We start from the raw sequence: 16,549 nt of genomic DNA on the forward strand, positions 1-16,549 counted from the left end.
TAAAAGAAAGATCTTTTTAATTTGTAATATTTATAGCAGTCATGCATCACTGGGTTGTTTTTACAGTAATGTCCTATTTTCCAGGTTTGTAATTACCTAGGAAGTTTCCTGGAACAGAGTACGTAAATTTGAAAGGAGTTAAAAGTAAAGCACAGACAAAGTTATATCGGTACAATTTCAACTGATGGCTCAGGGTGCTCTCAGTCATGTTGACAATGACTTTTTACAAATTAACTAAGAGGAGCAGACATTAAGTTTTACAGAATCAGGTGACTCATTGATTAGACAGTTTTGGCGATCATCCTGCATCATCAGGACCCACGTGGGGAAATTAAATTCTGATGAATGAAAGAAGATGTGGTTGGATCGTTTGCTTTCACACCAAAAACGCACCACACTAGACCTTTTAAAGTAGTCTTGGTTCGGCTGTTTGGTCTACACAAGGGTTCAACTGACAGCTTTCACACCTGCCCAGATAAACCATGCTAACCTGTACCTGGGCTTGGTTTCTTTTAAACAAACCAAACAGGTTGAGTGTGAAGGCAAGAGGGATGCATGATAATATCAGCACGTCATCAGTATTGACAGATATTGGCTTGAAAAATGAAATATCGGAATCGGCCTACATGTTGATTTCTCGTATTGCATGTCTCCATCTGCTGGTGGGCCATCATGATGAAGTATTCATAATATGATGTTTATTCCTCTACAAAAGAGACTTGATGATCACTAAAATAAGTTGGGAAAAAGTATCAATATTATTATTAGTATCAATGTTGTCTAATATCATTGATATTAGATCAGGTGTGTTTTTACTTTCACTGGTTTATTGGTTTATCTTTTATTTTGTTGTTGTTGGTTGTGGTGGTTTTACTCGTATGGTTATCATCTTCTTTGGGTCTATTTTTCTATATTTTCTATTCTTTTCTATTTTTTTCTGTCTTTAGTTCCTTTATTTTTTTTAATTCATATGTGCTATTGTTTTTCATGGTCTACTTTTGGAATCGTTACTTAATGAATTTTAGAATTTTTTAGCAGTTCTGACTCATGTCTTTGTACTTATTTTTTTGGTTTATTCTTCATCTTTATTATTTTATGAGGTTTTATTGTTAGTTTCAATGGATTTGATTCACTTTTAAGGGTCTGTTGCTGGTTTTGTTTTGTGCCTGCAACTTTTACCTCACACTTTGTCCAGCACTTTGTGCGTCCACCTGGTATGAAATGTGCTATATACATAAAGTTTTGCTTGCTTGCTTTGTAGGAATTATACAGAAATGACAGATGGTTAAAATGAGGCATTGGCATTTTTACAAGGGAGACAAAGACGTATACGACACCTATGGCATATCAATCAACCTGCATTTAAATGGAGATGCATGAGCTTCAATTTATGTCATTCGTTGAAACTTGGAACAACAACACAGATTGTGATTGCACATTTTTTGTCTTGTAGCCAGAGGCAAATGTCGTACCTGTGCCACAGCTGGAAACTCGTTAAATAGACGCAACTTATTTGCTGTGGGTAGAGGTGACTCACTAAATAAATAAGTTATGTCCTCGTTGCATGAAACTATTGCTCAAAGTGAATTTTTTAAACTGTGGTTGCTGTTACTTAACATCTCCATAGCACCAGAAGAAGTAGTTCTGATGTCTTCTTCCCACAGCTAGTAGTGACTTCCCTATACACCTTTACTGTAAAGGGTGACGACTGAACTGGGCTGTTGTGTAACCTTTCTTTAACCAACTTTGGAGCAAGTTCCCTGGTTACGCATTGCTCAGAGATGAATCAGGAATGACTCCTGTGCTTGTTGTTAAGTTCCATATCACCCTTGCAACATAAAAGAAAGCAGTCAAGTTTCATCTCTCTGTATCTGTATGTCAACAAGGTGCAGCGACGAGCACACTGTGTACCCGTCTCTGTCATCAACGAAGCTTTACATTAACACTCATTAATATGAGGTGTAAGGAACATGATTCTCCACAGTGGCAAAAATCTCAAGAACTCTCAAACATCACACATGCATCCCGTTGATGGAATAAACTACGTGAATTCTTCCAGACCACATCGCAGCTCCCCCATGAAATAAAAATACCGGAAGTTGTATGCACGATGTCATCAGTGTTTACTGGTATCGTTTTGTCCACAGCAATAATATAACTCTTGTATTCAGAAAATAGCGTGAAGTGAAAACTCTAAAGCTATGGATCTCAATTTTGTATGGTAGCCCTAGATGATGAGCCTTACTTGCAATACAAAAGAAGGGTACAGTATTAGATTTCCTATTGACCTGGGGCCAATTACTACTGAATTAATGATATAAAAATGTATCATATATTAAAGCCAATAAAATGCAATGAGAATGCAAAAGTGCCTTGCAGGTGAGGTCCAAAATCTTGTAAAACAATTTCTGAGAAATACAGCTTCTATCTTGTACTCTAAGGTCATTAAAACAAAACCTAACACAACTTGGTTAAACTTCATTTATGGCCAGACCGTGTGTGTTCAATGTGCTAAATGGTGGCTAATATGTTACACAGAGCATCAGTGGTAACTGTAATGTGAATCCCTGAATATTAAGTGTTCATCTGTTCTTCTCTGTCGTAGTCGTATGTTTGAGACTGAGAACACACCATAAATGCTACTGATACACTGAATATCTTGCAAGATATTATTCACACAAATACAATTTCCTCCTGTTTTTGAAGCATTTAAAAATTTTTTAAAAAGTTGTATTTTAAGTGGTCCTCTTACAAAAGTGTCTTGTAGAAGTGTGTTAAAGACAGTATGGGTGTCCTCGACTCAGAAATTTACATGATGTAAAACTATTGAAACACTGAGCGGCAAAGATTTTTTTTTCATTTTGTGATTTAAAAAAAAAATAATAATTTGGGCGGTGGTGGCAAAGACGTAAACTGTGGAAACACTGTTGCACCTATTCATTTTGAAAGTAAAATGGCAAATGGGGAACCACCAACACTCACTCTAACCAACAGGTTAATTTTCTTAGTTACTCACTCACTCACTGACAGACTTTCAGAACAGTGCAGGGCCTCGCCTTGCTGCAGACAAACCAAAAAACATGAGAGAAAAGTTGCCTGATGACTTCATATCGCAACCTGCAGAGAATAACGTACCTGTTGAGGTGGAGGGGGCTGCATGTAGCCTTGTGGGGGTGGCGGGGCCTGCATGACAGGCTGGGATGGAGGCGGCGGTGGAGGTGGAGGATGGGGGTGTCCAGTGGCGGGCTGGTATCCAGACGGAGGCGGCATAGGCTGACCCGTGGTAGCCATGATGTAGCCGGTCTGAGGAGGAGGGTGCTGGGACAACACCGTGGGAGGAGCCTGATACATGGTTGGAGGCTCAGGGTTCTCACTGGAGCCCTGCCGACTCAGCGTCATCTGGCTGAACTGAGGTGCCAGCTCTTCTCCCTGGGAGAAACGGGAATGATGTCACTGGTGGTTTTTAATTGTCACCACACTAAATACAGGCGCAACATTATTATTAAGATACCTTAAATTGTAAAGTGATTACAGATTATTATTTAAAATGATTGTAGTGTAAAATAATTCAGGATTAAAGTTTGGAGTATACTGTTTTTTTGTTTGTTTTTGTAATTAATCTTTGTTTTCTTTCTTTGGTGCTCCTTTGCTGTTATTCTGGGCTTTTTTTGGTTGACATAGGACAGGCAAAGGAAGCCTTGGACTTCAGCCTATTCCTTGTTTGACTATTGACTGAGAAATTTTGTGTGAAATAATCTTTGTTTCTCATGATGCAGGTAACCGAAACAAAATTTTTCATAAAGCAAGTCACTGTATGCACCATCTACAGATATATGAAACTGTATGTCATGGTCTAAAGCTTTATATTTGTAGCTTTATATATCTGCAGATTAAGTTACAGGTCATGACCTCAGATGGGCTGCAGACCTGTTTGCTGCTGATATCTCTCTGTCAGTGCCTCTTGTGAATTTTGAAGTTGTGGTGTTAGGTCTAACTGAGCTCTTAGAGTGATCACTAAAGCCATAATGTTACATTAGCAACAGAGTGAGAGCACTAAAGGTATGGATTACTAAAGGGGAACTGTGACATTTTGGAAAAAATACCTATCTACCATTCAGTACAATAACAAGAGATAAATTGCAAACTTAAAGTTATACTTTGCAGGGTTGTCACTTACTGTTTGTACTCACACACGACAGTCAAAGTGACAGTAAAAGCCAACCACAATTGTTGTTGGTGTTGTTGGCACCACTGTCCACTGAAACACTGAGTCGTGTAAGATCACACAGAAATCCATTTGAATTTTTCTACAGAATTCTAAAAAAATATTTTAACCCAATTACATATTTTTTCTGGGTTAATTTTTTTTGGTCTTTATTTAGGTTAATTGTTAAAATAGATAGAATTTGTTATGTCTTAACATTAGTTCGTGTATATTCAAAGAATGTACACTCCTGACAGCAGTAACTACCATAAACTCTCCTCCCACAAGAGACACTTCCAAAAAAGTGCTTAGCTGATCAAAAATATTCATCACATCAAAAAGGAAAAAACATTTTGTATGCCATACAACTAAAAGGAATTAGTACCACATAGCACAGCTGTCACTTTTTTTAGTCACAGCAACTCATATGTGCTTGACGCGCATGGAGACATGGAATATGCAGACAGACTGTCTGGTCCTGAGTTTAAGCACTACCTGAGTGGTCCAGAGTGGCAACAACCTAATTCTTCCATGGCTGTGGTTAAATATCTAACTAATATAAATAAGAACAGGATGTGAGAGTGCAAGAGTCTCTGGCAGGATGCAGCAATAGCTAAACGCAAACTGTGAGGGTGTCAGTGATGCAATCTTTAACTGAATTAATATAGAGAGATGAAGCTACGAGAGGTGTCAGTACCATTGTGTACTGCTGGGGAGGAGAAACTGGCAGGAGAACCTGGGGGCAGGAAGGGCTGGAGTAGGAGACAGGCTGAGAGGGCTGCAGAGATGCCACCGGCTATACACACCACCAGAGAGAGGGAGGAAATAAAGAGTCAGAGCACAGAGAGAGCAAGAGAGAAAGAGAGAGAGAGAGAGAGAGAGAGAGAGAGAGAGAGAGAGAGAGAGAGAGAGAGAGAGAGACAGAGAGACAGAGAGACAGAGAGAGCGTGGAGCAAGCCAGTGAGAGGAGGGGAATCAGAAGCAGGCGAATAGAAGGGAAAAAAAGAGAAATTAAGACATAGGAAAGATGTGGGTTAGAACAAAGAGGAAAAGTTGTTAATGAACAGATGGATAGAAATGGAAATTACATTCAGTTTCTAAATATCATACAAAAGCAATAAAACTGTTCACAACGTGAAATGTGATTACTACTACTCAGAGAGAGATAAGAAAGGAAACGCCTGTCAGTAGATTTGTTGCCATCCACTGTAAATAACTTGTATAATAGGCGTTTTCGGAGCAGTTCTGGAGACTCCCTTAGAGGAACTGTCTGCTGGGGAGCGACCCTGAGAACTGCACACCTTCAAGAACTTTTTTACTGCTTGAATTCACACCGCAGATAGGAACGCTGAGGTAACTTAAGTTTGGGGTTGGTATAACAATGTAAATTTTGCTTTGATGAACAAAAATAGTGCTTCATTTTCCCCTGTTGCATATGTGCTCAGTAAAGTCTAGACTCAATTTGTCAGTGTTTTCTTCAATTTTTTTGTCACAAACTATTTTTTGTGTTGTCTGACGTTTGCACGATAAACACAGGTTGTTAAAACTGGCAGTTGCTGGACCTGCATTGGCTCAGTTCAACCAATCAGACACTATACACTTAATGTCTGGACCAATCATCGTACACTTTATTCACTCATGGTTCCTTTGGGCTGGGAGACCGGGGGGATTAAATACTCTGAGATATGAGCTGAAAAGTCTCTCACAGCATTTCTAAGGACCTTGATTGTTCTTAGGTCTTGCAGTGCAGACATGTTAAGCTTGTTAGAGTAAAGTCAGGCCTGCGCTGTTGTTCACTTACAATGCATGCCTGTTTCAGTATTTGTCAGACTTGATCCCAACTTGCTGATGTAATGTACATTTGGGCAGGACCGCTGCAGGCCATTTGGGTGCCATAAGCATGATTGCTTTTTTGTTTAACTAAATGACCCTGACACAAAATTAATTTTATTATTTCAAGCAATTATGTAGGCCTCAGATATATCCTCTTGCCTATAATGATGTAGTTGTCGTACATGTTAAATTAAAATAGTTCAACATTATGATTTGATTGATGATCATTAGCTGCTTTGATGACCTCTTCAGCACTTGATGCCATATGTACAGTGATTGATGTGTGGGTATTGCAGCAGCAGCGGTGCACATGGGCAACAATAACCTCATGAGATCAAGGTAGCCGCAATTTTTAGAGCAAGGCTCTAAAGTTGCTCTCTACTGACGGTAAGACGCAGGGCATGATGGGAAACGCCTGGATGTCACCAAACCAAAGAGCTGATTGGCTCCTCATTTCAACCACAGACCTAAAAATCCTAATTTACTGCGTACTTGTAATATTTAATACTAGATTGTAGGCTATTAGTATCATGTTGTGCAATGAAGATTTAATCTGATAACAAACATATGTGTGGTTGACAACAATAATAATACATGAGCTGCAAATTACAGGAAGCCTCAAGATGGATCGGGCAGAATGTAAATATTTCTTTGATGTCCTGTATATTCTTTGATGGCTGCTGGAAACTTTTGGACTTGACTGCAGCTTTATGTTACTGACCTGTGCTAACGCCACTTATTAGGCGAGGCACAGGTCATCTCTAATGGGCCTAACAGAAAGTGGGGCTCTTAGAACAGTGTTTCTTGAACTATAAAATAGTTCCTCCAGTTCGAAAACACTTATTGTTACTCAAAGTGCCTTCTCTTTATATATGAACTGATTCAGCTGCAGGCACAACATTTATTTAATTACCTGCCCATTAAGAGCAGGAAGGTGGAGAGTAAAGATGTTCAATGGACCACCAGATTCAATTAGACCCTCTGTAACTTGAAAGTGTGGCTTCATTTTTACTGATACAGTTGACATAAATCCAGTTAGTGGAGGTACATACCTGAGCAATCATGTGGTTTCCCATGGGGTGTTGCTGCGGGGTGGGCAGCAGGGCAGTCTGAGGCGGGACCTGGGGCTGCGGCTGTGGCTGTTGTGATGGGCAGGGGAGTAGGCTACGGCTAGGCTGGGAGGCTGCAGGTGGGGGACACACATCAGGACTGACTAGGGGCAGGCCTAGTGATGCAGAGGAAGACATGAAACCCACAAAAATGTCCTTATCAAAAACATTTGGTCAATCCAAAAGCAAATTCTGTAAGGTTTAAATTATGTGTCTGTTTGTTATCTTGTGTTGTCCTCCTCCTTACAAAATAATGTGAGTTTCCTGGGCATGACAAGTTTTTAAACTTGGTATGTGTGAAATCCACCATGGGAGATTCCAAAAAGCAGCTAACAGCAGGTAACTGCTAATTTCGGAAGAAAAACAGCTTACATGTATCTCTGCAAATTGGGGAAAACAATGAGATTCAGGAGTTCTCTACCCTCTGAGCAGAGGACAAGATCAGCCACCATATATCAGAAAAGGTCAGTGATATGTCAGTGTTACTGCCATGTTATGCCATTGTTGTTTTAAATAACAAGCTGTTAGATGTCACAACTGAGGCAGACACTGTTGCATTAAACAACACGCCTCACTTGATTCTGCGATGCCAGCATTCTATCTAAAATCACACACTGGAGCGGTTGCTTGGTTCTGTGTGAAAATGCTATGAAAACATGAAGATGGGAGTTTGTAGCGGACATACAGCACAATCTCTGTGTAAAAATGGCTTACTTCTGATACTTTCGAGCCATTTCACTTCCTAACCTTCCTAAGAAGAAGAAGAAGAAGAAGGAAAAAAAGAGTATTCAACTGCGGCCCTGGTCATCAACTCCAACAAAGTGTGTTGCATTATGGGTTGTTTGTAGCTTTAATGTTGCTATGCTAGCAAGTCTCTGCAAGTGTTCAGTTAGCCCAGTTTAACATACAGGAGTTTCCAAAGGCTTGTGTAACGGCGGAAGTAAATTCATGAGTCAGTGAGTCAAAAGCGTCTCCTGACGTCTTTACTGCAGAAACGGAGAGGACTGAATCATCTGTCAAACGGCCAAGAGTAAGAGAGTCATGAAATTTCATAAGTAAGCTCAAAAAGAAAATGCCAACAGTAAAAAAAAAAAATAAATAAAAATAAATCACTGACTGGAAAGACCATATGCTATGCTTGCTTCAGTCTATTAGAAATAATTATAATGGATAGTAAAAGCGAGTGTTTCAGTAGCATTAATGACAAAAACAGGACAGACCTAAATGTCTCTCCTTTTTTTCTCAACTTTCCTTCACAGTCCTTACCAGAGCGTGAGCCTTTGCAGCTTCCCTGTGAGCCTTTGTTGCTGCCAAGGCTATCCCCTCTGGTAAGAATGGAGATGCCAGAGAAGCTGCTAGCCTTAGTGACGGGCGGCCGGAGGGTGCGGTTGGAGCTGTCTGAGTCGGTGCTGCTCCAGGGCCGTGGCTCCAGGCACTTCATATCACTGTCTGTGCTGCTTTGACGACTGCTAGACGCCCGGCTGGAGCTCTCACGGTTCCCTCTGAGAGAAGACAGAATAGGGAGGGAGAGGACAGAGACAACAAGATGAAATGACGGGGATAAAATGGAGATGGATGCAGGAAAAAGAGAAAATGAAAAGTGAAGCAACAGGAGAGGTTAAACAAGAAGATTTTAGAGATGTAGAGAGAGCAGATTGAAGTAAGAGGAGGACAGAGACAAAAATGTACATGGGCAGGGTGAGGCATATATAGAAAAGGGAGGGTGTGCACATAGGAGGATTTCAAGCAGAGAAGCATGTAGGTGGAAACAGAAACAGAAGGAAAGTCAAAGACAAAATAGGATAGAGGGGGGAGCAAAAGCAGAAGAACACAAAAAGGTCATCAGAGGGGACGACAAGTGCGACAGGCTTTAGGATGGGGCATTCAACACAGATGCGCATTGGCAGGTTTTAGTGAAACCACAATACAAAAAGATCAGGCAACAAACCACCAAACAGTATTATTTTCAATTTTAAACATACCACCACACACACATTCACACGCACAAACACACATACAAACCCATCCACATACGAGAACATACATGCAGGGAGAAAAGATGCTCCAGACAATCAACACTGGGTTGTAACAGAATATTACAGTGACACTAGATGAGACAAACTTCCATGAATTCAACACACAAACCATCAAAGACTGGAGACAACATTCACATAAGGGACTCTACAGAATGAGCACTTGCATACGTACGTGTTATACATTTGAATACAGATAAACAGTGACACATGCACTTAAGATTCATTGTACTGAAGAAAAGAAATGACAGAAACAGGACACATACACCTGTAAATTGATACCAGATGTACATCAACACTCACACACACTTATCTGCAAATAACCACTTGCTACCACTGGTTCACCCCTATGGTTCTTTGTATTATATTGCCGTGTACACATTCATTGTGTTGTTGTGATGCTGTCACCCTCGATAAGGGTAGCTGCCAAGAAAACCAATGATCACACTGTAAGCGTAACCACCACCCTGGGGAAACCTCCCCATCATGAGTGAATGGTTGGGTCTGCCGTTGACATGTCAGCATTAAGAATATTATTGATCCATTTGAACATGTCAGTGTCTGTGCTCAAAAACAACAAACTTAAAGGTTCTGTATACAGATGTAGCAGAACAACCTGTATACAATATTCAGAGTCAAGATGTTCCAATTTTAATTTTTGCCTCCTGGATATAACACCTCAGACGATCCAATACCACTGCCGCTTCACAGGTCTGACTTTCTAGTATAAAACACTGCCAATTGCTGACATGTTGTTAATTGATAATGTTAAACTATTTACCAGAAAGCAATAATTTTTTGCCACTCTGTGACAATAGTTGCCAGCAGCTGCACAGTGCAACTTGTGTGGGTTACTATAAAAGAATAGATTTTTGGGGAAACTGCCATTTATGCAAATGTGAAACTACTTTTTAGTTTATTCTTAAATGAACTGATATTGGATCTGTGCTTAGAGTAGCATACTCATGGTTACGCGATGTAACGTGGCAGTATGAGAGGCATTTTCAATACTGGTATTGGTATTGGAGGAACTCTACTTCAGAGCAATAATAAAGCAGCAAACCACCATTTCCTGTGTAAAGATATCGTAGAGTAAAGGCATCCTGAGCAGACAATGAAGTCATGCTTCCTCTGTTTGTGTTGTAATCCGAGCTGCATGTGCATGTCTGTATCCCACAAACTAGTGCTCAGTGCTCTGTCAGCACTGTTGCCTTTGTTTAGCCTTGTGTATTGAGTTACTACCATTAGTTGTGAGCCACCATAGATGTATATGCACATGAAGCCAAAAATGTTCGACTTCTCAGGTATAAAATTACCTGGATGCATTCAATCAAGTGGCTTTTTAAGACTTTCCAAATGTTATTGAACCAAATAGATCAATATAATATTAAAACAAGGCATTTCCGTGGGGTTCCAAAGCGCTAAAAAGTCATCCATTAATTTATAAATGTCTCTTTCACAATGTAAATATATGGGAAAAGTCTTTCTGGGCCCAATGGCATCCTGTCATGAACCCTGAAGTTGTGGTCACACAGTTTGGCTACTATGTAAAATCGGCTTCAAAGCTCTTCCTGGGGCTTGTGAGAGCCGCCGGTGCAGCCCACTCTATGTTGATAACCGTGTCCGAAGAAATCAGAATTTTACATACAGCTTTTTTAAAATAAAAAAAAGAAAAAAAGAAAAATGTGTTATACATAATGGTACAGCATTAAGTTGAATGTACATAGAAAGCCCTGCAGGTGAACAGAGACCTACGACTTTGAATTGAGGACAGTAGAAAAAAAAAAAACAGCCAAGTCAGCTGCAGTAAACACTTGTTTTTTCATCCTCATATAACTGGAAGAGGTATATGAACAGAGTATGTCCATGTAGAGACAATTCAAAACATGCAGTTGATTGTGGGAATCTCCATGACGAGAACACGGACGTGGTATGGGTAGTAAAACCATAGCGATAGTGAGTGGTGTTTGAAGGTGGCTGTGGCTGATAAATATTTCAGAGAGACTGTAATTAATGGTGGATCTATTTTGAGTCCTCTCGCTGCACAGCCTATTTTAAGGAAGGGTGGGTGCTCTGCCGTTTCTCTGTAAAGGGAGGCACACACTTGTTCGCTTCGCTCTGCAGACAAAGATGAGAGCAGGATGAGCGGGAGGAGGAAGAGGAGGAGGAGGGATTCTGCCGCTGATCACATGATATTTCATCTCCACTCTCTCCTCACGACAGCATTCCCCATCACACACACAAACAGGGGAAGCTAGGCAGCTGCTGTTGTTCAGTGCGTCCTTAACTCAGTCTTTATTAGACGACTATATTAACCCATGCCTCACAGAAGAGTTGCTTGTTATAGTTCATTTAAGTGCAGTCTGTAGTTTTATGGTGTCCTTGCTTTAACAGCATGTCCTCTGTAAAGGTTATACTTGAAGTGAATGCTGGACTTGGATTATAAAGCTTATTTTTAGGTAAAGTAAAAAACCCATGACAAGAATTAAAACTCCACATAAATCATTAATGCCATATTACTATATGACATGAAAACCTCCAATGAAATTTCTGCAAGCAGCACAGGTTGAAGAAAAAAAAAGTCTTAAACTTATACAAGAAGATTATTTATATGAAAAGCTAAAGTAAAGAGGGGAGAACAGGAGAGCTATATCTAAAAGCTCTTAATAACACAGTACACACAAGAAACAATATTTACAAACAGCAGAATACTTTAACATCATGAAAATAAGAATACTGCATATACTGTTGCACTCTAGAGATAAAACAATTAATCAATTAATCAATTGCCAAAAAATGATTTGACTTCTATTTTCATTACTTTGTCAATTTCTTTTTTGGTGGTAATCTACAACTAAAACTGAATATCTCTGGGATTTGATGCTGGTCGGACAAAAAACAACAACAAAGGCATAAATACGTCAACTTGGGCTCTGTGAAATTGTGATCATTTTTTACTCATCATATATTTTATGGATCAGAAGATTAATTGGTTAATCAAGAACATAATCAGAGGATTAATTAACAATAAAAAAAATGTTAGCTAAAGCACTTTTAACTCTAAATAAAGACAGTTGGTACATTTACATGCACAAAATATTACAAATTTTGCTCTTATTCTGAAAAAGACAATATTGCCAATAAGCTGTTTACATGTCTAATGGAAATTAGTAGTCCACTTATACTCAATACAATACAATACAAAACAAGTATGGAAGCTGCTTGCACCATTTTGACTTATTCAACCACGTGAACACAGCGTTCCTGTTTTATTTCCTAAAATACCTTGCTGTAATGGTTGCTGTGTTGCTGTGATATTTATGCATATCCCAAAATTGTTGATTTATCCAAGTCTTTCATAATGTTCAACAGTTGGTATGTTTCTCCTTCGTTCAAAAATGTGGGCTTTTCTTTTGAGTCTACATCTCTAACCCAAACCTGCATTCTGTTGGCTAGATGCTTGTGTAAAATGTATCCATGACAATGCACAGATTTGAACATGAACAGGCAAGAGGCCGTGTGTCGCAAGCTGCAGTAAAAACCCCAACTGGACATGTATACAGCACATTTGGAATTATCTCTCAAATAATGCTGCCATACCTGACTATTATAAGCAAATCCCACGTCTTTGGCCTTTTTTTTTTAATTTGGAAAAAGGCCTAATTCGGAATATCCAGAAAAAACAGAATATGCTGCTTATACAACCTGCATCAAAATCAGAACATATCATATTCAGGATAGCAGGAATATTAGTGTGCATGTAAACGTAGTTGGTGTAATAAGTTTTTTGCTGGCAGTCTAATGTTCCAGTCCAGCAGCACTTTCAATTTTATGTACTACTTATATATTTTTTTATGTGACTGTGCAACAGGTGACATGTTAACAAAAACTACAAGACTAAGTCAACCACAAAACAAACAGGTTACTGTGGAAGCGATGCAGTTACTTTATATAAAAAAATGTAGTTGACGGTGGATGGGTGGAGGGGTAAGTAGGTCAATCAGTCCCCAGTGAAACCACAAAGCAGCCATGCATGGGCCATGGGAAGCCCCACGGTGCAGTGCTGGAATAGCCATCAATCAGCCGACTACGCCAAGCAAAGATATAAAAACCACCACAAGTCACCACTATCATCACCAAACCACTTTCAAAGAATGGGCATGGCAACACACAAGTCAAAGTCAGCAGCACCCCAATACCTAAAGATCTGCCTCCTCTTTTGAGAGCTAGAGCAGTAGCCCTCAGTGGAAAGTCTGTTGGGGTTAACATTAGGAGAAAATGCTGGGGTTACAGGGCTGGATTGGAGAACAGGAGGGGGTTTAGGGGAGGGTGAGATAAGGAGGGGTGGGAGGTTGAGGTAGGCACAGTGCAGAACTTTCACCCCTGTGAAAAAGTGAGAAAAAAAAAAAACGCACACAAGGCAGAAACTTTGACTGTTGAAAAGCCCACGCTTCCTCTTTCTCTCTCTCAGCATATTACGTCCTAATCTTTCAACCTCAATGGGCAGGGTGCCTGGGGATGGAGGCTGACTGTAACTGCTGTGTGAGCTAACTTATTTTTCTAGAAAACATTTCTTCCACTACCTACAAATCTTTCTCAAAGAAAGTGTGTCCCTATAACAGTCTAGCATAAAACAACACTGGTATATTTAGCAGTGAGAGACAAACATCATCAAACACATACTGATTATTTGCATGGCATTGAAAAGAAAACAAAAAACTTAAGTAGGGGCTACATTCATGTTAAATTGTCAGATTTGTATGAAAAAAAACCCAATATATACCATCTGAAAACTTTATATTTATGGGTCTACAGCCCTCCACCTTTTATAGCTAAAACCTAGCAAGCAACTGTGGCTTTAAAGGGAAAAGGTGGCAAAGAGAGTCTTATAAATTGCACACATTAGAGTCTCAAGTAGGATGAATCATCTTACCTGTTGTCATTGATGTATCCATTTTGAGAGGACTGTAAAAAAAAGGACACCTGCACATTATGAAATGCTTAATTCAACCAGCAGCACTTAAGACTAGCATTCTTTTCTGCAGCTCAACCTTTCAGAAGTTCTTAAGTTTGACATTATTGGTATTCAGGATGTGACATGTTGCTTAAAGCAGTGGTTCCCAAAAGTTTATTATCAGTGTATGACATTAGATATCTTTAGTTTTACCTCTTCAGACCTCTAAAAACAAATAAGGTTAAACAGTTTGATTACATGTCCGCATGGATACTAAGTAACCTGTGTTTTGAAAAGTCTTCACCTTAAAGGGTGTTTTAAAAACAGCAACTCAGCTTTAATAATACTATATATTATATTATATAATACCATATTATATAATACTATATATAATAAATATCTGTATATAGTAGGATTGGGTACTGAACTCTGAACTCGGTACTGATTCTGGTTAAATCAATTTGTGCCAAATGTCAGGACCTGCGAGCACATCTGGGGGAGAATGCCGGGTTTAGACAGGAGGCGTGTTAAGTGTCCTGTAGTGTGGAAGTTGTTGTTGGCCATCGATGGAGCCGCCGAGGCAAGAAGCGCCCCAAAACCGGGGGATGGGTAAACCATTCACAGAGCTCCAAAGCTGCAGCACCAATCTACCGCAAAATTTTTAGCCTCTTTTGTTATTTCTTTTCTAAAAATAATTTAGGAACAGCCTAGTATCACTAGTGGATGAGCAGAAACAGACACACAAATACGCAGGTGCAGAATTGTTTTAATCTACGACTTCACCCGTGCAGCTGTTGGTTACAGGTAGGCCTACCAAATTCCAGGTGCCAAAGCTAGTGCAGGTATCTGTACAAATATGAACAGTAGCCAACTCTAACATGCAGACAGGGCCTGAGAAGGTAAAAATCATGCTTTGAATGATTTGCTCACAACTCATGGACATGCACCTTGTGTCAGCAAAACACATTGGGAACCACTGACTTGGATTATGAATGTTACCATGTTTCACTGCACCAGTTATTAAACAAACATTTTACATTCTTGTCTAATTAAGAAATACTGATTTCTCTATGGTAAAGGGAGCTGGAGTGTGATTTCATGTAAACATGTCCTTCCGAGTTTTTGTTGCCCTGACCAGGTTCAATACTTACTTCTCGGGCAAATATCCGATCTCGTACCCGCTGATACTCTTCCTCCCGCTCTTCAATGGACTTGCTACGTCGCCCATCCTGCAGCGGGACACGGATCTAACATTTGGGAAAACAATTGAATTTTTAAAAAATTACACTTTTAATCCAATATGCAATATTCCCAAATATGTGCTTAAATTTTATGTAAACACATTTATAGCCACACTTAGTGCGACCTACTGTAAAGATAAGTAGCAACAAGTCACATGATAGCAACAGTAGCATGCAAGAGAGAGCAGCTGCTTGCCGTCAAAACAAAACAACAGAATGGAAACAGTGCAGAAAGAGTGCTTTGAGGGGCAGAATAAGCGTGGGAAGCTTTAACACCACAAATGTGATAGAACAAAGGAAAACGATAAATATGCACAAGCATTAGGCGCCGAAGAAAAGTGTCAATGCTTCAAACAAACATGGTTGGAAGGAATGAGGTGTGAAAACTTGGTTCAGCCAGCAACAAAGCAAGTATATTATCCTTTATTATTATTATGATCAAACTGTTTCCGTGGTTGACAACGTGGGGTTTCAATGCTTAACGTATTCAAATATGTGCAAATAGCGCAGGAATACAGACACACTAACTGCTTTGCAGCCCAGTTAGGGTTGCATTTCACCCTTTGTGGGTGCTTTGAGAATTACAGTTTCTTTTGTCTTATTTTTACATGTTTAGCTACAGCAAAAGCCACGCAATCCTTTTTGTGCATTTGCTCCTCTGTGTTGGTGATACTAGTATTGGAAGGGACAAAGAGGTATGACAGCATCTCATTTTCTAACCTTAATTTATCAACAATTTCACAAAAACAAAATCCTTTGTGATACAGGAGATGAGGTTTACAGTCATCATAACATTAAAAAAAACAACATGGGTGGACAGAAAGCATAATGGGTTTTACTTAAACACATCCTTTAAGTGCAGACCATGCTTCCTCAATTGTAAGTTATTATTAGTACCACCCCAAATCTTTTGAGATTGTTAAATCTCCTTTCACATACCAAGTTTGTTTTAATCCCTGTTGGAAACAATGCCGTTTAACACCCACCTGCCAACTGCGTAACTACAATAATGTACAGTTACCACTGTTCAAACTCTGCATGCTCTTACACATAGCTAAATCAATTAAGACTCTTAAGTATTGCCTCTTTATTTTAAATAATTTAAGAGTTCATTGTAATTCTTAACACATGGCCAGGTCAAGATGATGCTGCAGCTCTACTACTCCCACTTCCAG

General features: G+C 39.5%; 1 protein-coding gene across 14 annotated transcripts in view; it reads right to left on the minus strand.

Annotated features, from left to right (window-relative positions):
- Positions 1 to 16,549, minus strand: part of r3hdm2 (R3H domain containing 2) — a 74,496-nt gene that overhangs the window by 15,432 nt on the left and 42,515 nt on the right. For 6 of the 14 annotated variants that reach the window (XM_088088870.1, XM_088088888.1, XM_088088866.1 and 3 more), the window contains 7 exons: positions 15,285 to 15,380; positions 14,113 to 14,162; positions 13,379 to 13,432; positions 8,413 to 8,648; positions 7,090 to 7,262; positions 4,902 to 5,000; positions 3,136 to 3,429 (listed from right to left, as the gene is read on the minus strand). In XM_088088870.1, coding sequence (XP_087944996.1) covers positions 3,136 to 3,429; positions 4,902 to 5,000; positions 7,090 to 7,262; positions 8,413 to 8,648; positions 13,379 to 13,432; positions 14,113 to 14,162; positions 15,285 to 15,380 — 1,002 coding nt within the window. The remainder of the gene's footprint in view (positions 1 to 3,135; positions 3,430 to 4,901; positions 5,001 to 7,089; positions 7,263 to 8,412; positions 8,649 to 13,378; positions 13,433 to 14,112; positions 14,163 to 15,284; positions 15,381 to 16,549) is intronic. The other 8 variants (XM_088088896.1, XM_088088891.1, XM_088088883.1 and 5 more) reach the window with 7 other exon arrangements.

Source organism: Plectropomus leopardus, chromosome 2 (assembly GCF_026936395.1).
Source record: "Plectropomus leopardus strain MGB_pleo_1.0 chromosome 2, ASM2693639v1, whole genome shotgun sequence".
Classification (NCBI taxonomy): domain Eukaryota; kingdom Metazoa; phylum Chordata; class Actinopteri; order Perciformes; family Serranidae; genus Plectropomus; species Plectropomus leopardus.